General features: G+C 36.0%; 1 protein-coding gene across 1 annotated transcript in view; it reads right to left on the reverse strand.

The window, feature by feature from the left end:
* Nucleotides 1–25424, reverse strand: part of Diaph3 (diaphanous related formin 3) — a 449402-nt gene that overhangs the window by 243100 nt on the left and 180878 nt on the right. Inside the window, exon 18 of the mRNA XM_075949702.1 lies at nt 1961–2056. Within this exon, the coding sequence (XP_075805817.1) occupies nt 1961–2056 (96 nt within the window). The remainder of the gene's footprint in view (nt 1–1960; nt 2057–25424) is intronic.

Below are 25424 nucleotides of genomic sequence, written 5' to 3' on the forward strand. Positions count from 1 at the left end.
AATAACTTAGAAAAAACACCCTCTACCTAGAGCAATCAACATGAACAGGATCCTTCTCTAGGGCAATATTGTGATTTTGTAACCTACAAACAGGAATGCACATATATTTTATGTATATTATGCACAAAGACACTCAACTGCTGTCAGAATAAACAACCTAAAATTCAAAGTTTTTTAACTGAAAATCCACCAGATTCCCTATCAATAACATCAATGTTGAAAGTTATCTGGTGGGTTGCAATAAATGTGAGAAAAAACACGGAACTTGCACCAAAGACAATAACGATTACTATAGTAGTTTACAATCTCTGAGTTCATGACATTTTAGTACATGGTCTGTAATTTATAATAAATAAATAAATAAATAAACAAATAAATAACCTTGTCCATAAAGTCAATTATCCAACTTTGAGTAGAAGACATTGACTAAATTAGCTGATCCATTCAGGAAGCACTGTATTCAAATGGCTGCATTCAGAACTATAAAAAGGTCGTTTTAAGTCAAGAATAACAATTTTAATGCTGGAAACACTTGGTTTTCAAAAAATGAAATTATTTTTCTGAGATTACACAGTATAACTCTGACAACATTAAATGAGAAATCTGCAGTGCTTCTATGTTAGACAATAATACTGCAGTGAAAAATTCTCATATATGCAGATATTTAAGGCCCATAATTAAAGTAATGTACTATGCACATGCAAAAATATCATTTCCAATTGAGAAAAGGAAAAAAAATACATCCCAAGGAAAGGGGGCTGGGCAGTATAATGCAATTATCGTATTACAAGGATGGACAACTCTGAAAAAGACCAAAAGAACAATCAAATGCTTCCACCCAGAAGTGATATCATCTCCATTTACATATTCAAAGGCTCAAGCAAGTCACAAGATGATAACAATATAAAATAGGCCAATATATGCAATCAATCTACACCCCCAAAAAAAGAACTGAATATTGGCCAGTAGCATTAATACCACCATAGTAGACCATAAAGATCTAATCTGAGTCTATATCGGAGTGGAAAGTCTTTTCTGAAACACTAATAGAAAAACTGAAAAGTCCAGCTTTTGCACATATTTCTCTCATATAACTCTCTCCTTAATCAACTGCATAGATCATTATCCTCTGGCTGGAGAATTGTTTGGTTCCAATATTTGCCAAGAGCTCATTCAAGGAATGTTACAACTGAGAAGCAGGCTAAAAGCCATGTTAACACTACTTATCCCTCTAGATTCTTCATATTATGTCCCTCTTGCATCACCAGAAACTAATATACACAGGTCAAATTATCTCAGCTCCAAGCAAAACCCACTTTGATGCATTGAAGATGCAGTACGAAATGAATTAGGAACAAAATTATTGCCTTCTCTTATAATAATTCAGCCAGGAAGACAATTGAACACTATGTATTTAGCTCCCATAACAGTAATTAAATCTAAAATATTTCCAGCAATGCTTTTGAGGACAAGGCTCTGAGCTGCTCAGGTAGGATAATGAAATTCATTTTCCTCCTCATCTTTATTTCCATTAATATTCTAACTACTGGCCTGCATGATCAAGTATCACAAATAATAGATATTCTGGGGAATAAAAGAATAGATGGATTACTGATTCTTTTATCAAAGTGTGATATCATTACCCGAATTCCTCATCGTTAATACTTGAAAGAAAGAACATTAAAGAGCATTTCCTTTTGTATTTGTGGGAGGCAGAATTTCATCTTAAATTCTTTTCTTAAAAAAAAAATTCTTTTCTTATTTTCTAGAACATATTAATCTTTTCAATAATTTAATCTCATAATTTGCATGAAGGAGAGTTATATTTGAGTTTAGTATTCAAGCAAAGAAACTAAAATAATGAAAAACAAGACACAAAATGAGTACAAAATGAGTAGATTTCAAAAAATAATCCACAGAGAATCAATACATTAATGATATTCATATGTGATATACTTACAAAGGTTCTGAGCAATTTTAGGATCTAGAAATTTAAGTTCCTTGATTCTTTTCTTAATAACTTTCTTCTCTTCAAAATCATCTGTACTCCTTTTTGCTGTAAGACAAAAGAGAGATTTATACTAAAATCAGCAGGAACTTCAAGGGCAAAAGGGCAAGAAATGAACTTTTCCAAACAAAAATGTTAACATGTGCATATAATAAATTATAGAGTAAGAAAAACACCAATATTATCACCTACCACCTGGACATACACTGCTACAGAGAAATACAGGTGAATCAGGATTGAAAATTTACTAAGGCTGAAGACTGAACTAGAAAGAGCTTGTAAAACAGTTATAATGTGGAAAATGCTAGCGTGAAGTGTGGGAGAGTGTGTAGTAAGATCACTTGAACAAATGAGAACACAGTTACAGCAGTGGATAAACTTAATTTAGAAAGGGTTAAGAAATGATTCCAACAATACTCAACAAAAGATACTAAACAAATGGCTTCTTTGTTTGATATAAGATGTATTTAAAACTACAAATGTTTCAGTAATTATTCAGTTAATACAGTATTCTTCATAAACACCATGTGCTTTCACTGTAAATTTTATCTGCCCTAAGGGAATACAAATTATACTCTTACATACTGCATAAACACAGGGCTGACTTTATTGCATGGTTACTTTTATTCTTTTATTGTAACAAGAAGCACTAAGCACCAGCTGAAAAATGTTAGGCTGGGCGATGCTAGATGAAGCAGACATCCCAACATCACAGAATTTAAGGCCCAATACAACTGACTGGAAAATAATGGCAGTCAAACTACACCGATAAACTGACAATTTTTCAGTAAGAACCACAAGATAAAAGACAATTATCAGGCATGTAGACCACGAATGACCTTCCTGAGAAAATGGATAACTAATTCAAGGCTTGAAGAAGGCCAGGTGAGAATGTGAGGCAGGAATAAAGGAGAGAAAATAGGTGTGTGTGTGTGTGTGTGTGTGTGTGTAAGATGCACATTCAATGGAAAAGATCAAAAACACTGATGACAACTTATGCTGGGGAGGATGCGGGGTAAACACAGCTGCATTGCTAGTGGGAGTACAAGCTGGTATAGCCACTTTGGATATCAGTATTATGATTTCTCAGAAAATTAGGAAACAAGCCGGGCGGTGGTGGCACACGCCTTTAATCCCAGCACTTGGGAGGCAGAGGCAGGCAGATCTCTGGGAGTTCGAGACCAGCCTGGTCTACAAGAGCTAGTTCCAGGACAGGCTCCAAAACCACAGAGAAAAAAACAAAAAAAAGAAAAAGAAAATTAGTGCTGCCTCAAGACCCAGCAATACCACTTTTGGGTATATACCCAAAGGACATGTGCTCAACTATGTTCACAGAACCTGGAGGCAACCTAATGCCCCTCACTGAAGAATGAAAAAAAAATGTCATTTAAACAATGAAGTACTAAACAGCACAAATAGTGACTGAAAGGTGAGAAGGGAAGATCACAATAATCACAAGGAGTAAATACAACCTGGGCAAGGCATAGAGGGAATGGATGAGTACAAGGGCTGCAACAACAGAGGTAACTAAACTAATTATTGCTCCTAAGCCAGTCTCTCTGAGGTCCAGACTGGAGGTCCAACTGCTTACCATCAACATCTGTAACTGAATGTCTAGTAGAAGTGTCAATATCACATGTCTAGAGTTAAACTCCTGAAGTAGACCTCCCTCCATATCCCTCTTCCAATATCAACCCTTAAAGCAGAAAAGAAGCATACTCTTAATTCAGTGGCTCAAACTGAATAGTCTGCACTTCTATGGCAAACACAGCTAGTCCATCAGAGTGTCTAATGGGTCTTACCTCCTAAAAACCAAATTAACCAACACAATCACTCAAAAACATCTCCCTGGCTGCTACTTCTCTCCTCCTAGGACTACCATGTTTTCCCAACTAGATTATAACTGCTCCCTTGCTAGTCTTGCTTGCTGCCTAACTGCAAATTATTTACACCTTCTCTGCCATACTACAGAGAAGGAATTCTACCCAAACCCGCTAAAAAGCCCTTGGATGCCTTAAACATCTACAAAACCTACACCCAGTCTTTTAACATTTTATTGCAGAGCATTTATTTATTTTTCTGTCTCTTTCCACTAGAAAGTAAGACTGCTTATAAAGGATTCAGAATCAGCACACGGAGCATGTGCGTATGTATCCATGATCAGCTTGGCAGTGTTCACAAAAAGTACAATATTGGTTCAGCCTATGTGTACTTCAAAGAGTGAATGGATAAAGAACAACCAAACCCAGGCATTCACAGGGAAACTGGTGTAATCAGAGTTCAATAATGTGAACCAGATTCTAGAGGCAAACACTATGTGTGAAACACACTATGTGAAATCTAAAGGAAATATTGAGCAGCAGAAATAGAATGACAAACATTGGGGAAGAAGAACTGCATCACAGAGGAGGACAGGAATGGTTAAAAAAATAATGGAGGACAGTAATGAACAAAGCATGTATTATACATAGGTGAGTAGATCATGTCACACTGAAACACTATTTTGTAATAATAAATACCAAAAAGGAACCATCATCTATCACTGTACTGTTAGCAAAAACAAAGCCTGGGCGCTCGATACTAAGTGTCTTTTGTGTAGATAGCCGACTGTGTGTAAATAGAAGAATTCACAAAGTCTAAGAGTAGAGAGGTACTGATACTTTCCTAGGTGGCAAATGAGGCATAGGTTTGAACTCAGCCAGTCACATCAAACAGGCAACTGGACATGAAGACATAAAGAAGAGCAATCTAGAATGGAGATAACAGTATCTACCATTCCCAACAGTCACACTATGGTTGCATGTTTCCTAGATAATAATTAACACAAAAATCTACTTCCCAGTACATAATACCTTCAGCCATTTTATCCTGTATAAAGAATGAGAGCTGAAATCTATTAACAATGGCTTAATCCTCTTTGCTTAATCATGCCAAATAATAAACATCTACTTTTTTAAGGTAAAATTTATATTTAATTTTTACGACTCCCAAAAGAAGGGCAGACTCTAGTTTTTAAGGTTGAGCTCTCATCAGTACCCTCTCACATGTGGAAACACGTCCAAGTGTGTTCTGAAGAAAAAGCCCAAGGAACGTAAGTTTCCAATAAAGCTTTAAATAACTGTGAATGAAAACTCTGAGGAATGGCACTGAAGACCATCCACTTTTCCTGTTTCCTCACAAGCGTGACCGTCCTTGCCACAGTGAGGGAAGGAATGCTAGGGTAAGTGATCTTAGCAACAGACCGACGGCTTTTACTCCAATAGTTTCTATACTGCAGGATACTGAATATCACAAAAAACAAACTAACACAAACATCCAAGATCTTTAAAAGTGAGAAGCCTACCGTTTTCTCTTTTTCCTTAAAATCAGACAGATAGCTGGCTACTTTTAGTCAGCGGAAAGCAGAGAAAAGACCTATGTAAGTGTCATAGATAAAGCAGCAGTCCATGGCAGTATTTCATTTCCCCATGTGGAAAGAGAACACTTTTAATGGGTCCCTTTACACTTCTGCTATAGTGCCATTCACCAACATGTCCTTCACAGAGGCAGACAGGCTGGTGACATTCTCTTGACTCTACAAATTGGGGGTAAATAAGCTTCCTATCTCATAGCTTCTATTATTTTGTCATAGAAATGGAAAACAGACTAACAAAAATAAAAAGGATTCATTGCAGAAAAACACAACTAAATATAAATAAAGGAGAGCAATATTTATTGGAAATAAAGTTTTTACACTAAATTCCACTCCCACATCGACACTAGTAATATCTCTGTGAAACAATAATGGCCACGCCCCTGAAGGGAAAGAGAGGTGGAATTGATGGCATATACTTCCGCATCTCAGCCTCATCGTGCCCAGGCCCTGAACCCATCTAAGAACAGTGTCCTCTAAGGGAAGACAGAAGACTGGCACAAAACAATTGCTTTCCTTCAACCCTCCTGGCAGATGAGAGGAACAGCATCAGAGTGCACAGCACAGAGCAGACCCCACAGCAAAGCGAATACACCCTCTACACCAGGGTGTGTGCTGCATCTTCAGCCAGTGCAAATAAACCTTCATCTCAAGACTAGATCTTTGTTTTCCTGGATAACATGGAACTCTGAGTCAGATGGTCAGAATATTAAATCTGTCTATGCTAGTCAATTGCCATTAGAAGTCTGTGTTTAATCTTACTTCCCAGATATGCAAAGTAACACTCCATCTTTCCATGAGAAGATTAGTCCTGTTCAAAAGTGCCCCTGATCACTAACACATTTTATATAGGCTTTATGTCAGAATTAAGTCAAAGATGACGAAACATTCTCTGTCGCCAAGAGCCATGAACTGAAAAAGTCTTTTTTAATTACATCTTCACTTTATTCCTTTCCTATGTTCAATGTTTCAAAAATAGCAGCAAAATTATATGAAGAATTTCCTTTCAAAATCTTTTCTTTCACACTAAATTTTCCATTAAAAATTATAGTTCCATGGTACATGATTATACATCTTATTCCAGCCCATTTTCCATGATGTTCTAATCAGATTGATTTAAAATGTAACCTTTGAGAAATTAGATTCCATATAAATTTTATCATAAATTCCATATGAATTTTATCATACATTATTTCACTATTAAAAAAAGAATATGTATGTCAAAATTTGTTAGCAATTTGAACAGAAAAAGACAGTTTTCACTTCACAATGGAATATTTTATTTAAGTATGTGCTGTTTGTGAATGTATAATGTATTTTTATTAATTCAGACTAAATGTATATTACAGATTAAATGTGTAAAACATGAAACACTAAAAATGTATCTATTGCTCATCACGCACATGTTATAAACTTTTACACAGTAATGATTACAATAAATTGCTATTTTTAATTACATTAACTCCTGAACACAATAAGGTGATATCAAAGCTGTGGGAAAATACAGATTTGTACCCAACTGAAAAAGTAAGTAATTTCTATAATAATAAGAGATAATAAGCTTATTTGCAGAAAAAGTAAGAATAAGTAATATATTTAGGGCATGAGGCCTGGAAAGTCTTAACACTGTTGAAAGTGAAGAAAGCCAAACCTCTGGTGTGTGTGTGTGTTTAAGTATTAGTAATGACTATTACTATTAGTATTAGTAAGGAGTAAGAGTTGGGGGGGGGTGAGGCACTTAAGAATGTCCTACAAAACTGCTAATGTCTTTGTTATTATAGATATTCTAGGATGCTCACAAAGAATAAAAACTTCATAAACTTTAGAAGCACAAGAGTCATAGAATATGAAATGCCATCTGTTCATTCTACAGATGAGAAATCCTGACTGCAGAGGTTTTTGCAGGTAGTCAGAGTTTGGCTGTGACTAGATTTGAGCTGTAGCCACTCTCCTGACACAGAACTGAACAACAAAGTGGTCTGCAGCCAGTGCACTAGAGAAAGATAACTCCCATTCTGTTGCGTTATCACTTGATAAAAAAATGCCCTTGCTCCAGGTGCTCAAAAAGAGTGCTGAGGAAGATAAACAGGCCCACGGGAGGGAAGAGGAATAAACAACATTTTGAATACAATTAGCTGAACAAAGCTTTGGAAAAAAATTACAGGTCAGAATTGAAAGTCAGTTCACCCATCAGTCTCTCCTGTGAGAGAAAACTAACTAGCTAGGCTTCGGTCTCTGCTATATGGCACAGATGAAATGATTGACAACTTTAAGGAATAGAACTTAGGGGAAAAAAAGAGGTGAGAAAAGGGCCTCACACTATTGATGGTTTCAATATAATAACATGGTTTTATATAAGATTTAGAAAACTCAGAGGAATAACATAAAACTCACAGGTGAAGGGGAAAAGATATAATATGAAAGAAAGCATACACACATGTACACAAGAGTATGAACACACCCACACACACCCACCCACACACACACACACACACACACACACACACAGAGGTTTGACTTACAATACAACCTTGGCAATGTATGTAAGGAAACAGTTTAGTCCTAAGAACCCTAATTATATGACCTTGCTTTAGTCATTCCCGATCTCTTAGACCGAATTCTAGTATTTGCAGGCACATAAACAAAAAGATATGCAACTAATTACACAGAAAACATTCAGAGTCAAATATATAGGCTATACTTCTGTTCAAATATTAATATGGGACTGCCATAAGCAATCAAGCATTTTTCTGGCAAAAGAAGTTTTTTGACAATTCAAAGCTATAAACTATACAATGTTTACAAAGAGTGGTTGAAACACTAAATGAAAATTATGCAAAAGTGTATTTCATCTACAGCAATCATCAAAAAAGTAGCAAATATATGCATATATCTGATTACATGACATTCTGCTTCAGTAGACAATCTCACAAAACAAATGGTCTAGAAGGGCTTTACACTTTAGAACCCGCAAAGTTAGGGAGGAGGAACTAGTTACTTGATAAAGCTTTGAAGCTATCTATAGTTGCTTGCTCTGTTTTTAACCACTATGACATTTCTACAGCCAACTATCTAGGCAGGGAGAAACTTTCTGATCCAAACAGTGTTACCAATATCTCCTCCTCATTCTTCAATCTTCTCTCTCCCACTTCCTTTCCCTCCGCCATTTCCTCATTGTTGCTATTTTGGCTAGGATTTATTTCATTTGCTTGTTAAATAAGGTCTTACTATGTAGAAATCCTTGGCCTCATACTTCTTATGATGTGTACTGGTTCCTTAAACTCCTGTCTTACAATCGAGAACATTGAGGTTACAGATATGAAATACCGTAACAGGGTTGTTTGTTGATTCCTATGAGGAAGACATCAATGAAAATATTTTTATCGTTTCTCAAAAGCCAACCTCAACCACAGAAATGAACAACTTTATTTATTTGAAAATTATTACACCCAACTTAAAATGAACCAATAACCCGAGACGTGCTTTATATTAATAGCCACTTACAACCAAGGTCTTAAATACCACAAAAAAGAAAAAAAAGGAAGGGTGTTTTCCAAATTTGCAAACACTTAAACAGAAAACTGTTGTGAGTGAGAAAAATAACGTGAAATCTAAGCTTCTTTGGGTGGGGTGGGGTGCAGCCAAAGTACACTTGTTACTGGAAATGTCAATTTTGATAATGTGGATATAAAGTCGAAGAGAAAAAGGAATAGGGTATTAAAGATAAAAACCCCACTGGGAAAGAAATTGTATCCATTATTCCCATGATCTTTCTTGGCTCACTTAGATAACTCAGAAAAATACTCCTATATCTTTTTCTATGTGCCTAAGTATTTCTTTCCCCTGAAGTGCCGTTCTACCACCAGCTCCTTATGAATTCACTGAAACACTGGTGTTTCTTCATCATGGAATACTATAAGTATTCAAAACAAAGTATTTTTATCACTAACTGACAGTTGGCAGCCCACCCTTCTCATATATATGCTGTGATAATACAAGAAGGCAGAAATATGTCTCAGCTAGAAGAGACTGCAGAGTAGCCTCTGAACACTAATACTAGAAGGCAGAAATGTCTCTGCTAGAAGAGACTGCAGAGTAGCCTCTGAACACTAATACAAGAAGGCAGAAATGTCTCGGCTAGAAGAGACTGCAGAGTAGCCTCTGAACACTAATACATGGCATGCTAATGCTCACACCAGAGAAGAACCTATTACACGAAGAATGAGAACTCAGAGTACACTCCTAATCACAAAAAAGGATTAAGACGACATGAGACTGTAGGTAATTCAGGATCTGCAGCATGCTGATGAACAGGAAAACTTAATATGCCAACTTATAAGTATCTGGACACATAGTGCTAAGCATCTTGAGACTAGGAAGAGTAGCCATGAATTTTATGAACTAACAACAAAAAATGTAATATCATAGTAGTGAGCACCACCATGTCTGGTATATCAGTGTTGGGAGGCAACATAACACATACCTTCATGAAAATTCCACTCACCATGAAATGAGCAGACCTAAGAAACAAACATCATACTACTTAACTTAAATCCAATGATAGCAAGCTTGCGTGATTTTGTTTAGTGTGTTTAGTGTGTTTGCTGCATCTTGTATTTGTTGGAAAGCTGACCAAGAGAAGATAATGATAACACAAACTTCACCTACACAGGTCTCCATAATATGAAGAGTTCACGTGAGGAGTTAGCAGAGTTTATGTTATAGACTATTAGGAAAAATTACAAATGACCTTAAGGTGAGAGAGGGAATAAAGTGTTAAATGGATGAATGGAAGGAAAAAAATTACTAGACACAGAAAGATGGAAGGTGTCATGATTGTTGCATAGCAATGGGAATGCCATGAAATTTTGTTAAAAATATCCACAAATACTAAAATCTTCTTACACCATATGTTTAAAATTAGAAAAATTATCTTTAATGGCATTCATTTCAAATCATTCTAAATATGTTTTTAGTCTCTTGATATTACAAAGTACTTAACATTAAGACGAGTCAATGCTTTGATTTTAAAATGAAGAGAAAACATTCTAAGTGAGCATGAAATTAACACAGCAGAGGAAAATCGGATCAAGTAGAACTCACATGGCCGATGCCCAGACACGCTCAGGGGAGTGAACAACTGCTTGCAGCACTACAGAACACATGGACACAGTATTTACCTGTCCCGACAAGAGCATGCTGATATATACTCAAAAAAAGTATGATACTGCTCCTGGCATTGCCTCTGCACCTCCTGTGAATTTCTTCTCCAAACTGTATGAGGAATGGTTGCACAATTGATATCATAGAGAACTAAGTCCCGACTCCATTTTCTACGATGCCCAGGTCGCAATCTTAGGAGACACAGGGCATGTAAACTAGCTCACAGCAGTGATCCCAGAAAAGACTGACTTTATTTCTCTTTCAACAGTGCCTATTCCCCTCTCCTTCAGATATAACAGTAAAGTGCTCTCATCTTTTCTCTCCTTCCATCCTGAAGAGCAGGTGAGCTCAGAAAGACCACCATCTTCCGTAGCTCTAGATGTGCCACTGGCACCTGGACAAAGTGAAGAACCACTTCTGAAAAAGGAAGAGGAGAAGACCTTTGCACTCAGCCTCAAATGCTTCAGCCAGGACCAAGAGCCACAAGAACTCCCATGGCATATCCAACAACAGGTAAGAGATCCTCTGTTCCTTTTTATTGTGGATCGACTTGTATAGTTCTCACTAAGGGATGTCCAGGGAAAAAGAAAGGTAACCGGATTGGGATCAAAACTCCCTGTAAGTTTTCTAAGTGCCAAAACTCAAGGAAGAGAACTCCTAAAGAGAAACAATACTTCCTAATATTTCCCAATGATAGTACTCTTTAATAGCTTTTTTTATGTCCATTAATGAAGATCAGCAGTTTCGGAGTCCTGAATCTCTAACCTGGAAGGAAGTCTACCTTAGAGATATAACCGAGAACTGGAGAGTAAACTCTCCAAGGCCAAGCTGCTATCCAGAATAAACATGAAATATACACTTGCTGATTTGAGGTCATCTCACTGTGCAACCCTCCATTATCCAGAGGTCACCTAGAAAGCACTGTTACAAAGGCACCCAAACTGGAAGAGGTCTCAATGTGGGGCTACTCCAAGGACTCCCTTGTCACTAAAGAGAAACACTTCAGCTGATCCATTCACTTCTTCATTCACTCATTGATCCACTCACAAAAATCACAAGCCAATGACTTAAGCTTATTGAAGATGGACAGAGAAAAGTAAGGCACAAGGCTATTCTTAAAGTTCAAGTGAATTGGGACAGTGAGAGACAAAACTATACAATAACACTATCACTTATGTCAGAGGAGAAGGATTGTAGGGGTCAGGCATCTTTTGATATTTATCTTATCAGAAGTCCACTGAAAGAGTTTGTGAAAAGGTTATTTTGCCTCAATTCTTTGAGGCCAATCAAGGAAAAAGATCAATGGAGCACTTGGCAGGATCAAAGAAGCAAAAAATAACTTATCACAGATGAATCAGAAAGTCATCATGCTTTAAGTGGCATTACCTGTGGCTCTTAAAATAAAAATGGGGACAGGTTTAGAAGACACCTCTTTTTGCCTCTTCTGTGGAAAGTCACTTTCTAAATATAAACACATGCTTTATACATGTACACACAATAAACATACAAAGTACAAACCAGTTCTGAAAAAGAACTTACAGAGAATGCAGAAGGTAAATATACAAAAATTTAAAAGGCAAGAGTGCTATGCATTTTTAGTCCTATTTGGCACAAGGCAATGGAAAACCAGAAAAGTTTGTCTCAAAATATACAGTCACACATGAACACTCAAAGGTTTCTGTGAAGTTTTTTAAGCAATTGAGGTCTCAGGCCTCACCTTTTATTGTCCCTCCACATAATGTCACACACTAAATGTCTGAGGGCCTCTACATTCTGTCCAGTAGGAGGACTTGTGCACATGCTACTTCGTTTACCTGAGCTCATGTCACTCGATTGCTTGACTAATTCCTGCTCTTCTTCTGTGTTTTAATTTAAGCTCTGGGTCATCAGAATGCTCCCAGGACAGGTCCTCTCTAAATTAGAAACCATCTTCCTCCCTTACTATGGATCTGCGTAACACCAAATACCATGGTTCCTGTTCTGGTGCCTGGCTATTTACGGTCTTCATTAGACTACATACCACACAAAGAAAGAAGTACCTCTGCCTGGCTTAGGATTATGTTTTGGGAGTTAGGACAGTGCCTTTTATAGGGGAGAATATCCCATACTGTGTAGCCTGGCAGCCTAGTCAGTCAATTGGATGGCAGGATGATTCACCATGATTGGCTCATAAACCAAACTGAGAACACTGCTTGCTGAGGGCAGATAAGTGCACCCTAGGTATAACACTTAGAAGCAGCTGGCCGTGGAGGAGTCTGATTTGTATATCCAATTTCACTCAGCGACAGAAAAAAGGCCACAATAGCACAGAAGACTTAAGCACTAACACAATAGAAATTACAGAGCTCTGACAGGGGAAAATGTCCTTAAGCACAAAGATGCTGGGCTAAGAGAAGCACTTTGTTGTAGGGATTATGCACGGAAACACCAGTGTCAAGAGGTCCAAGACAGCATAGCCCTGGCATTACAATCCAGTGGTTAGGCTTGCTTTGCATGCAGTCTTGGGTGTGAATCATCCCTGTTTTGATTGTTTCAGGAAGTAAAGAGAACTGAGTATTTTCTATGATCGCGAATTCTAACAAACAAAATTGAAAAATTGAATTTAAAATGTAAAAGCAAAGTTCCCACATGAAAATAAATGCAAAGTACCTCTTGAGCTCACACAGAGTCGGCAATGATTCATAGGAAATTGTCTGAACACAGCACACAAAAAGATTTCCCAAGTATCAGCAAATAACCCAATTATCAGATACCAAATGGTGTTTCTACTTCCAGGCATTCTGAATCTCATGTACAACTCTCAAGTTTTTCATCTAGTAACTGACAAAACAACAGATACAGGTTCCGTTAATATTACAGTCCCTGACTATTTAAGGAGTATGTCTACTTTTTATACTTCAATAAAATGATGCAAAGTGCTATGATCCTTTCATGTTGGCCTTACAACTCAAATATCTAGTTAAAAGCAAATATTTGTATAGCATTTTACAGCTACAAATCAAAGAGTCCCCTTGGTGAACAAAATTCATAATTACCAATGATGGGAAAGTGAGAAAAAAAGCTTCTGTAACATTATTTAATGCTGTTCCTCGCATAGTCAGTTCTTCAAAAGAAAAATTGTAATTGAAGTTCATATTTAATAGGTAGCATAGAAAATACTGTATTCCTTGCAATTCATATAAAACCCTAAAGAATATATACAACAAATATCCATTATTCTGTAAATAACGGATGAGAAAAAAACACTTGGGCCATCATTTAAAATACTTGTAAACATACAATATGACATAGATTGGCAGTAAAAACTGATGAATGTTAATTTGTTTATATAAATGTTATACATGATACTTCATTTGATCATGAAAAATTTCAAAGTTACTATTTTAAAAATGTAAGCACATAATAAATGTGTTAAGAGTCTCTGTATTTTCAGTGATTTCTCATTGTCAGCATACTCTTACAATATGGGATGCAAAAATTAGAGACTTTGAGAATTTGGTAAATTAGGAAAATAATGTAAAATAAAACCAAAGCTGAAGTGTTGTGCTGCACACTGGGGTCAACAACACCACATCTATTATTCAGCTGAAACACAAAATTGGCCTCAAGATACCATTTTAATGTCAAATCAAGAACTGTCAATCAGCACCATTTGTTGGTAATCCCTCATCAGAACCCATTGCCTCAGACTGATCATTCACAGGGAGGAATGTAGAGAGCTTATCTGCAACTACTTAACCTTCATCAACCAACATTCATGCATGCTCATTAACATTTTTTCATCCCGCTTTCGAGCATGACACAGCTTATACTGGAATAATAACTTGCTGATAATTGTACAAGACAACAGCTGGACAGGCAGAGGGCAGAGGTGAACACTCTCATAGATTATGGGGTACAGTAATGCATTACAATTAGTATAAGAGTCTCAGGCTCATGTGCAATAGTTTTCAAAAGAAGTTGAGGAAATGTCATTAGCAATCTAACTTCAGATCTGTCAGGCCAGATGCCCAATTCCCTTACCATGGTCCTATTTGGAAATAAAATAATGATAGCGATTGATAATGGGTACCCTACTGGTTCATAAATAGAAGTCAAATTTTCAATATTGTATAGTGAGATGCAACCTAAACTTAGTCTACTGAAGGATAACTGAGGAGAAAAAAAGAGCCTCAAATACTTTAATTTTGTATTTGTGCTCATAATATTGCTGTTTTTAAGTAGAATATGGTTATTAAAACAAATTTAGAAAAATAACATCCTAGAAGAAATCTAGAATATTAATAAAGACAACATTCAATCCTATGTTATATTCATAACAGCTGTGACAGCCACTTCTTTGAAATATAATAGAATGCACTATAAAGTGAGATGGATTCTGATAGTGACATGCTAACTGGCACTGATGAAGTTGTGTGAATCGGGTGTCACGCATGGTTCGCACTCAACACATTGTCTCTTAATCACCCTGTAAGTAGCTATTAACACTCTTTTCTGATGAGAATATTGAAGGTGATCTTGAAGGGACTGAAATTTAAATCTTAGCACCATCTGCCCCCCCCTCCAAAAAAAAAAAAAACAACAACAAAAATCAGAGACCAATTCCAACCTGACAATGTTCAAGCGCTCTACTGAGTCTCAATTTTAATTGCTACTAGTGCCTGTGATTTAATTTTCATTACTTCATTCTGAAACATTTTTTTAAAAAAAATCCAACGTTGTAAAATTCAACCAGTTACTATGAAGAGCATACGCCAGGATAAGGGCCTCATATCTTCCGGTCTTGAGGTATCTAAGACCTTGGAGCATTCAGTCAATCGCCTCTGCACCCCACACGGGCTCCACCTAAAATAATCCCCACTGTTATTCCTCCCAACAATCAGGAAAGAGTTCCTCATCTTTACTGTCTTATTTGGCATTTTTACTAGAGCAGCAAAACTATCCATTTCAAGATCAAAATAGTGCTTCCTGACAATTTTGTTCTAACCTTTTTTTAAAAGCTGCCCCAACAAATGATGCAAAGGGAACTGGTTTTACAGGCAACAGGAGCATGAATAAATCAGAAATGGGAGCCGATTAGTTACTGTTTTATTTTTTTCATTTCCTCTTTTCATAAGATTAAAATAGAGCTCCCTTGCCTTGGCAGCTCAGGTGAGCTAGGCACTTCTCTTGGTGAGCATGTCATTGCTGAGGGAGAGAACAAATTTTATTATGAGGCATTCAGCTAGAGTTAATGTATTCCGGACTGACATGTTGGACCTTGTACAAAAGCTTAGTTCAAAAATATTAGCCTCCCATAAACTTTACTTTAACAACCTATAGCCACAAATGCCAACAAGAAGTTCATTTCTGCAATCCCGCAATTGCTGGGTAACAACTGTTGAAGGAGATCGCATAACAGTGGACTCCATCAGGACTTAATAATAAGAGCTTACGAAAAACTTCAGTAATGTCATTCATTCGTAACTGTAAGTCTTGGAGACAAATTATACGACTCTTATAAACAGAACAGCAATGTTCTAAGAGGCCTTACCACAGCTTACATCTGTGACTGCATTCACATGGCAAGAAGACCTCTTGGCCCAAGGAACTAACTTAAGTTGAAGCCTTCTCCACCAGCCTATCTGGTAATTAGACAAGTCTCTTAACTGTTATTCTAGCCTATGTATTTTATCTACTACACAGAGATGTCTGATATTAAGATGTCAGGATAAAACATAGATTATAACACTTTATGCCCCTAATTCAAAATGTTACAAAATTTGTGACAGAATTTAAAATTAATCACATTAAATTATTAATAAATAACTGACAGAACACAATTTAAATGCCTAAATATTTCATATGAGTAGCTCATTAACGTGAACATAATTTTTCAAGGTTCATCTTTTAGTGACATCTCTCCACTTTTCTCTCTATGACAAGACAGGCAATATTGCAGTTCCTTAGTTACGCAGCACCCAAGTGTGTTCACCTCTGATACACTCAATTCCATGTCATTTGTTTACTCACCAAAAGCATGTTTTCATTATCTATCAGTAAACATCACATACTGCATCGGTAAAAGAAATAAGATGGACAAAAGATAAATGGGTCCTGGCATGGGGCATTATAACCTTAAGGCAAAGAAGGGCATAATTACTACAAAATAAACTTAGATTTACAAATGAACAGGTAAGAAATAAAGGGCACAGTGGTGTGAAATGACAGATCTATCCAAGTCTGAGAAAGCACTAAGGTAATTTCCCAAAAGAAATGGCAGCACTCAAGGCAACAAAGATGTGTGACATCACAGAAGTCACTTCTTTCACAAGCCTTTTCTTACAACCCTCAGTGAACTCAAAAGACTGGATGACAAGACAGTTAAGATACAATATGCCATTTTAGTAATCATAAAAGGTCACTTAATATACGATAATGTACAATAATAAGTCTGTATGTGTATAGAATTTTGGAAGATATTAAGAAAAGTGCATCCAAATCCTATAATTAATTTAAGTGCAATATAGGAGTTTAGGGTAGTAATTTTTCATTTTCTAAACCTTCTGTAACATAATTATTTTAAAAGAAATCACAACAGATCACGTTTAACTAAACTAACTATACACAGTTTTAATTAAGCACGTGATATTTTATGTCTACTTTACTAGTAAAACATTTAACACTCAATGTGAGTCATCTTAATATACACAAGTCTTCTGGGCAAAATTACAAGTTTCCTCCATAGTTGTGAATCTTCCACTATCATTTATTACAGCTTTCCATAATAAAATATCATTTGAAAGCTGTGGTTGCTCTGTTAAATTCAAGTCCTTACTAGCATGTATAAGAATTGGGTTAATATTATTTATTTCCTGTGTAAACAAATATTTACAAAAAGAGTGTTTTCATTGAAATTAATTTTTTTTAAAAGTTTAAAACTAATATCTATCCAAAAAAAAAGACAATGAGTGTAAGTTTGATTACAAAGAAACTACAATTCTTAACTATTGGTAATGGATAGGAATGTACAATGATTTATTCACCAAGGAAATAGTTTGAAACTTTAACAACAGAGCAAACAGAAAACAATCATACTTAACAGTTCCACTACCAAATAGATACCCAAAGAAATAAAAACAGGCACTCAAAAATGCACATGTTCACTCAGATCTGTGTGTGTTGGTGCACTCACAGAACTACTATCCATATTAGTAGAAAAAAGGAAACAGATATACCTATGAACGGATGAACAAACAAAGGGATCATAGCATACATAAGCATAGGCTTTGGTGTATTAGGCCATGCTTTCAATACAGTCTTACATATTTTGTTTGTACCTTACAAGGAAAAATCCAGAAAAGATAAAATAGCTAGATTTGTTCTTGCCAAACTGCTGTGTGCAGAGAAAATAGAAAGAAATAGCTTGAGCATAAAGAAATTTATTTTGAAATTATAGAAATATTTTGGAATTTGACAAAGGTCATGATTGCACAATTTGCTTAGGAAGGCTGGAATTATTATATTTTGTTTTATAAAGAATAAAAAAACATTTTTATTTAAAAACATTAATTCAGTGTCACTAAGTGTCTGACATTCATTTCAGTCTTCGGTACAGAACACCAAATAAAACCATAATTCTTTTCATAAAGTGGTTTAAATTCCAATAGGGAGAGAGAGAGAAAAGGATAAGTGCATACACAGAAAATAAGAATTGAACTATATATTAGGAAGTGTGGGAGCCATAGAATAAGAAGCTCAAAATTAGTTGAAGTAAGATGGGAAAGAGGACATCACAAAATGTGCCAGGACAAACCTGGAAGTATAGGAGGAACGTAAGTCAAGATGTGTAAGTGGGATACTGTGTGCTTCCTTTGAACATGACACAGCCACTACCAGGACTATTACTGCCACACTTAAGCTGTGCCATGAAGACAACCCAAAGTGGAAGAACAGAGAGAACAGAGGGAGACATAGAGCCCAGGTACAGGAATTATAAGTAATTCCCAAGGTTTCAGTATTTTCTGTTTTAAAAAGACTCAGTCTTGCAAAAGTAGAAAAGACAATGAACATGGAAGGTCCTGAATCGATGCAGTTTCTCCAGTGCTTAGCCCAGTGGAAGTCATATGACTACTGGGAACAGCCCAGGGACAAAGGGGAACCTCTTGTGAAAATACTCAGGTTATATGGAGAAGATACAGAGGGGAACAAGCAGATACGGGGATAAAGCAGACCAGTGTTGCAGTGAAAAATTACAAGAACCAGTGAGAAATGTACATCAGGCCTGACTGCAGGTGGCAATGAAAGCAAGACTGAAAAGTCTTATTTCTTTCTTTACATTTCAGTACCTATACATATGTGCAACATTATATATATGACAGCCACGGAGATGATAAATCTAACACAGCTTGGATTATTTACTTACAAAAGAGAAAGTGAGAATAGAGAACTTGAAAACTACTCTTTAAAAGCTTTGAAAAATACCTAATAAATGAATGAGGGAAGGAGGGAGGGAGAGAGAGAGAGAGAGAGAGAGAGAGAGAGAGAGAGAGAGAGAGAGAGAGAGAGAGAAAGAAAGAAAGAAAGAAAGAAAGGGAAGGGAGGAAGAGATAAGGGGGAAGGAAGGAAGAAGGAAGGAAGGAAGGAAGGAAGGAAGGAAGGAAGGAAGGAAGGAAGGAAGGAAGGAAGGGAAGTTCTGGCATTCAACTCCTCAGGAACAATGTGACCTTCAGGGTCAAGGCTTTAGCTTGTAAAATCTGACTATTTCGCATTACAAATCATCAAACCTAAACTCTTGACTTGATCAGGCAAATAACTTGGAGTCAGCAGACCCTCACTGTACTCCTTGTTGCAGTATGTCCATATTAATACATGCATGCATACAAGGCGAACCCTGTAAGCTTTGTTGGCATGCTGTACTGACACAATTGGCACTTTTCTTACCACTGACAATAGCGACACTCTTAAATCTGCTAAGTATGCAAAACAAATGTAAATAGTTGTCCAGGTGTAATGTCCATATTTATTTTTATATAGATGCATAATATTCAATAAAAAATGTGAGAAATTAAAACATTATTGAGATGAAGAATAACTTTGAAATATAGAAACATAAAAGCTCTGAAGACTGATGCGCTTCATTTGAAAGCACACACAGTTATCCCATTGGCCGTCTCAGCTCTCCTGGATTGAATCCTGAGGCTCTGGGAGCACAGTGCCAAACTGTCCCACTGTGACCTGTGAAACCCTGTAAAATAATTGGTTCTCTAATTGAAAAATAAAAGAAGATTAAAGAAGGCAGGAAAGCTTTGCTTCAGGAAGGAGACTCCGGAAATCTGATGATAGGAGAGTAGCCGCTACATGACAAAGAGCCAACAATTAAAATTAATTGCAGATTTTGTGTGAAATATGGTTGCATTAGATAATTTGATAAATGCATTTTCTCTCAATGACTTTTTTCAATTAAAATAAACTTACAAATATAATTTTAATTATTCAATGAAATAAGCAAGTATAACACAATAGTTTGTAATGAAATTAAACATTCACATTCATTTGTAGACCCTTGTTCAGTTTGAGTAACGTTTACTGTATGAAAACATTCTTTTCTCTCCTACTCTATCGGAAGAACACGAATATAATTCAAATAAAAATGTCACAGAAAACTGTGAAACATCATAAGTCAAGAATAATGATATAGTATAATATTTAATAAAAATATTTAAAGGAAATTTAATTTACTTATATGGCCAATGTATATTCACAGTCAAAAATAGTGCACAAAATATATTTATTTTCCTAAATTAAAAGTATCTCTTTTATCTTCATAGTAGCAAATATGCTGTTAAGTGACAATGCCGGGTTTAGATTTTTAAGAGTATACCTATAGAATGTAGGATGCAAAGTAAAAATACACACATATAATTTAATAATTCCCACAAAATGTTGAAGCATAGATTACAAACAAGAGAACAACAAAGATGATACCTGCTGAACATTAATTAAATATGTACATGAAAAAATGTAGAAACAATACTTCGGGGCACTTAAGAGATGGCATAGACTTTCCCCTAGAAATCCAGAAAAGAATCTAGCTGTGATAACAAAAACATAGTGTTAATGTGCCAGATAATCTCTCTATAAATGTTTGGTGAGTAGACAAATTATTAGAGATGAATCATGGTGCCCCACGTCCCTAAACGGCATGCCATAAAGGGAATCCAAGGTGAGGGTACAACGAACTACAATAATGGAAACTAAGCCGTATTAACCCAGCCAAGTAACTTCTCAAATACGGTGATTTTATGGCATAGCTTTGCTCCAACCTTGAATGCATTTTCTGAATATATCCTATCCTGTTCCTAATATGAGTGAATATTTTACCAAATGGTTGAAAACAACTTCTAGCGGAACTATATCTATGGAAAGTAGTGACCAATGTAACAGAAAACAAATACTAAGTCTCTTTGTGAGCATAATTATCTACTTCTGCTAGTTACACTCTGCCTAACCTATGGAAAAAGCAAAGCAAAAGGACAAGAAGCCAACACAAGTCTGTCACTGAGATATGAGATTAATATTGTGAGCACCAAACACCAGAATTCTGATTTCAATTGTTCTTTGCAGGCAAACTACCTCTTTAGTTCACCAAGAAACAATAGCTTACATGACTAGAGCAAGCAAAATCCTAAGCACCTTCCAATCCAATTTTAGGGGCTACTATGTCATATTCAGAGATGGATACTTTCTACCAGGAGAGACTTGAAATTCTTTAAATACTCAGACAAACTCATAACCAAGTAGAAATGCTGACACACATCTGCAATTAGGCGACAAACCAAAAACATTCCCTTGTCCTTTCCCTCAATTTGCCATGAATTTAAGAAACCAACATCAAGTAAAGCTAATAATTGTCGGGTATGCCAAGAACAGTAGAAAGTCAGCAACTTTTTAAAATTCTTGCAACTAATTTCTATTAGCTTAAACCACAACAGCTCGACGAAAGGTCGGCAGTGGAGTATTCTACTCCTCAAATATTATCACTGCACTAAGTCTGATGCCAACACTCAGAGACTACAAAATTAACAGTTATCACACTTCCTGCAAACTCGGGGGAAAATTCAGGCTCTACTTGGCACTCACAGCTGCCTATCAACCGAGGGCTGCCGATGCTTTATAGATCCTAGTTCCTTAATTACATTAAGCCATCCATACCATGGCCCCTCATCTTTGAAAAAGTACATGCCTGTCAAAAATAATTATTTAAAATCCAGATAATGTTTTATAAATGACTAAATGTGTCTCTTTCAAAATTACTCTGACGTTGTTAAAATTCTAAACTAAACCATAACAAGAAAAGCAACATTTGAAAAATTTAGATCTTACATTTTGCAACACTATAAAAATTTTCGAGCCTTAAATTCATGGCAGACACACATATAGAAAGAAAAGAAGTACTGGAATAAAAATGTGTCTTTACATTCATTCTGACACAATAAACGTGTCCCAAAGAAATGTGATAAAGCACTACATAAGACATACAAAACTGAAAGGGACAGCCATAGAGAAAGCACTCATGGAAATGCAGGATGGACCAATTTGACATTTTCAAACGTGGTTATTGAAACACGTCAACTCACATGGTAAGTGTTGTGATTTAGAAAACTGGAAGCAGGATTTTAGCTAAACATAAATTATATTGTCACAGGGAGTGCTGCCATATAAGTTAAACATACCAGTGAAACAGAAGAGAGTTCCTAACAGAAAGTACATACGTCAACAACCAATAACTTCCTAGCAAAAATGCTAAGAATATGTGTTATAGAAAGTCCAGGTTTTTCCGTAAATGATGGTGAAAAAAGCTTGAGGTCCTAAGAACCTGCAAAAAAGTGGAACAACAATTATATCTTGCCAGTTATGTGAAAATCAATCCCGAAAAAATTAAAGACTTAAATAAAAAGACCTGAAATGATGAAATTGCTAAGGAAAACAGAAATACTTCCAAAGACTGAAAAGGGGTAAAGTTTATTGTTTTGTTTTATCCAGAAGTACAGAAAACATAAGCAAAAAAAAAATACATTACATGAAATTACATCAAACTGTTAAAGCCTCTGCATGGGACAGAAAACAACTCAGAATAAGAAACAACCATCAATGTAAATAGCTTAAAGAACAAGAGAAAATACTAGTAAGCTCTGTTGATAACAAGAAGTTATTGCCCCAAATATAAAAGAAAACCACAAATTCAAAGACAAAATAAAATCAAATTACCCAATTAAGGTGAGAGGCAAATACTCCTATTTTTGTAAGTGCCCTCTAGGAAAAATAGTAGAGAAAGGCATACCAAATTCATACCAGTAAAAATAGGTGTTATCAAAAAAGACAAAAGAAAGCACTCGGAGAAAGACATGTGAATTGCTACAGCCTTTATAGAAAATATAATGGAAGGTACTCAAAACACTGAAGAAGCAGATGATTCTGCATTCCCTGTAACATGAAAATAGCCAAAGGAAATGAAAGCAGTATGTGGAAGAGGCATATGCACACCTGTGTGTACTGAACTACTATTCAAAACAACAACGAAAAGTATCCATCCATTAATGAATGGATAATGAAAATGTGACAAATACAAATGGCTATTTAACCACTGAAAGGAAGAACACCTATTATTCTCAGTGATGTGAACAGAAATTGAAAGAATATGTTGAATCAAATAAGCCAGACACAGAAAGAAAAGTATTGCATAAAGTCACTCAGAGGAGGAATGAAAAATGATTAGTAACCAAGTTGAGAGTACAGTGAAAGTTCACAGAAGAACTTACTCATGGAAGAGTAAGGAATAGGGACAGACAGAATTGATGGCTGAGTACCAGGCTAGATCATTTGATGGTGGCGAGAAGACCTGGATTCTGGCTGCAGTTAGATTGATATCAGATAACAGCTACATCTGTATATTTAAAAATGACTTTGAAGGTATTTTCTGGGAAGAAAGGCTGTCTGAAGAGACAAATATGTTTATCCTAATTTAAAAATTTTGCAGTAAAAAATATATCAACACATTATATGATATTCTACAAATACATAAAATATTGATGTCTTATAATGTTTAGAAAGGAAGTTCCATTCAAATTTATAAAAAGAAAATATGAATCTTCCAAAAGATATTTTTACCATTTTAATGACAAAAAGCAAGCTACACTGTACAAAGTCAGATGATAAACAGAACTTTACCAGTGAAAATAGAGCCTACACTGTCAAAACTTAGTATTTTTTGAGCAACACAATGAGCAAGGTACTGCAAAAGATGCTTTACAATATGCATGCTATCGTCCTCACAAAAACCCCATAAGACAGGTATTATGTCCCCCATTTGATAGAGAAAAACACTGTAGCTGTGAAAGCCAGGGTTATGCACTTGGAGGGTGGACGCCAGAGCCCCCGTGTCTTCTGTCCACGCCACAGCATGGTAGTTGGTATTTACAGCTCAAATACTTACCGATGTGAATAAAGGTGCCAAATGATGAAAGATGGTCTTAATAAAAAATGGCAAGTTTTAAAGCCTTTAATATAAATCGTGGGATGAGGGTGAACCGCTGTGGGGCAGTGGTAAGGTGGCAGGAGATGAGAGGGAAATTATTTTAAATCAAAGAAGAGCACTTTAAATAAAACATAATAGGATTTCTTTTAATCAGAGAAGCGGCATGGCAGAGCAGAGAGCAATGGCCTCACACTCAGATCTGTATTCCGTTCAGTCCCTGCTTCTTTCAGATGAACTTCTCTTCAAAGCAGAACTTTTGCCTATAGAGAAAATGCAGATAATACTTGTCTTGTTTTTCTCACAGAATTGCTCTGGAGAAAAAATAAGACAGTGTCAACAAGTAAACAGGTAAATGTTTCAAAAACACATCGATAGTATTATTTTATTTTTTCCAATGAAGGAATCTCATGCTTTGTTCCGATTGTCTATGTATTTTTACTAATAAATGTGGTAGCTAGGAAGCTTTAAGAAGAGACAGGTGAAAGCCTGTCGCAGAGGGACATGCCTGTAGGCTCAGCCACTCAAGAGGTTGAGCTGGGTAAATCTCTTGAGCCCTTAAGTTCAAAGACAAATGAAGAGCAAAGCCAGATGCCATCTCAAAAAGGAACTGGGGGATGCTGAAAGTGTCTTTTTAGAAGATTCAAATTTGGATGGACTATTTCAGGACAAATAATAAATTGATCTCCTGAATTATTTTGGACAAAAACAACAACAAAAATTTCAAGTGTAAAGCAAATGGGACACTCTACAGAAGAGTAGTGTGAAACATGGACAGTGGCAGACAATGCGGAGGACTTCACAGGTAACCAACCACACCAGAGTGCAGAGAAGCTTTGGAGGTAGTGTCAAAGAGTCTCAATTTAAGGGCTATACATAATAACAAACTGTATAGTTTAAATAGACCACAGTCTATTTAGGAGGGTAACAGACAACCTCTCTTGGTCCTCTAATCTACTTTCTTCTTCTATTCATTCTCTCTGCCTGCCAACCCCAACTATCTGTCTCTTGCCTAGCTATTGGCCAGTCAGCAGTTTATTAGACCAATCAAGTGCCTTAGGCAGGCAAGATGAAACAGCAATTCATCTTTACAAAACTAAACAAATGAAGTTAAAACAAATTTAACACATAAACAGAGTTAAAATATAGTCTGCGACATCAACAAATATATCTTTACATAGCTAAAATATTCTTCCACAACAAACTAACATAAGGGATGAAAATACCCTTAATTTTGAATGAATAGAGTTTAAATAATAATGTAAAGTATTTAAAACAATTACAATATATAATAAAAATATACATGAGCCTCAATGTGTAAATATACT

This window comes from Microtus pennsylvanicus, chromosome 15 (genome assembly GCF_037038515.1).
Source record: "Microtus pennsylvanicus isolate mMicPen1 chromosome 15, mMicPen1.hap1, whole genome shotgun sequence".
Lineage (NCBI taxonomy): Eukaryota > Metazoa > Chordata > Mammalia > Rodentia > Cricetidae > Microtus > Microtus pennsylvanicus.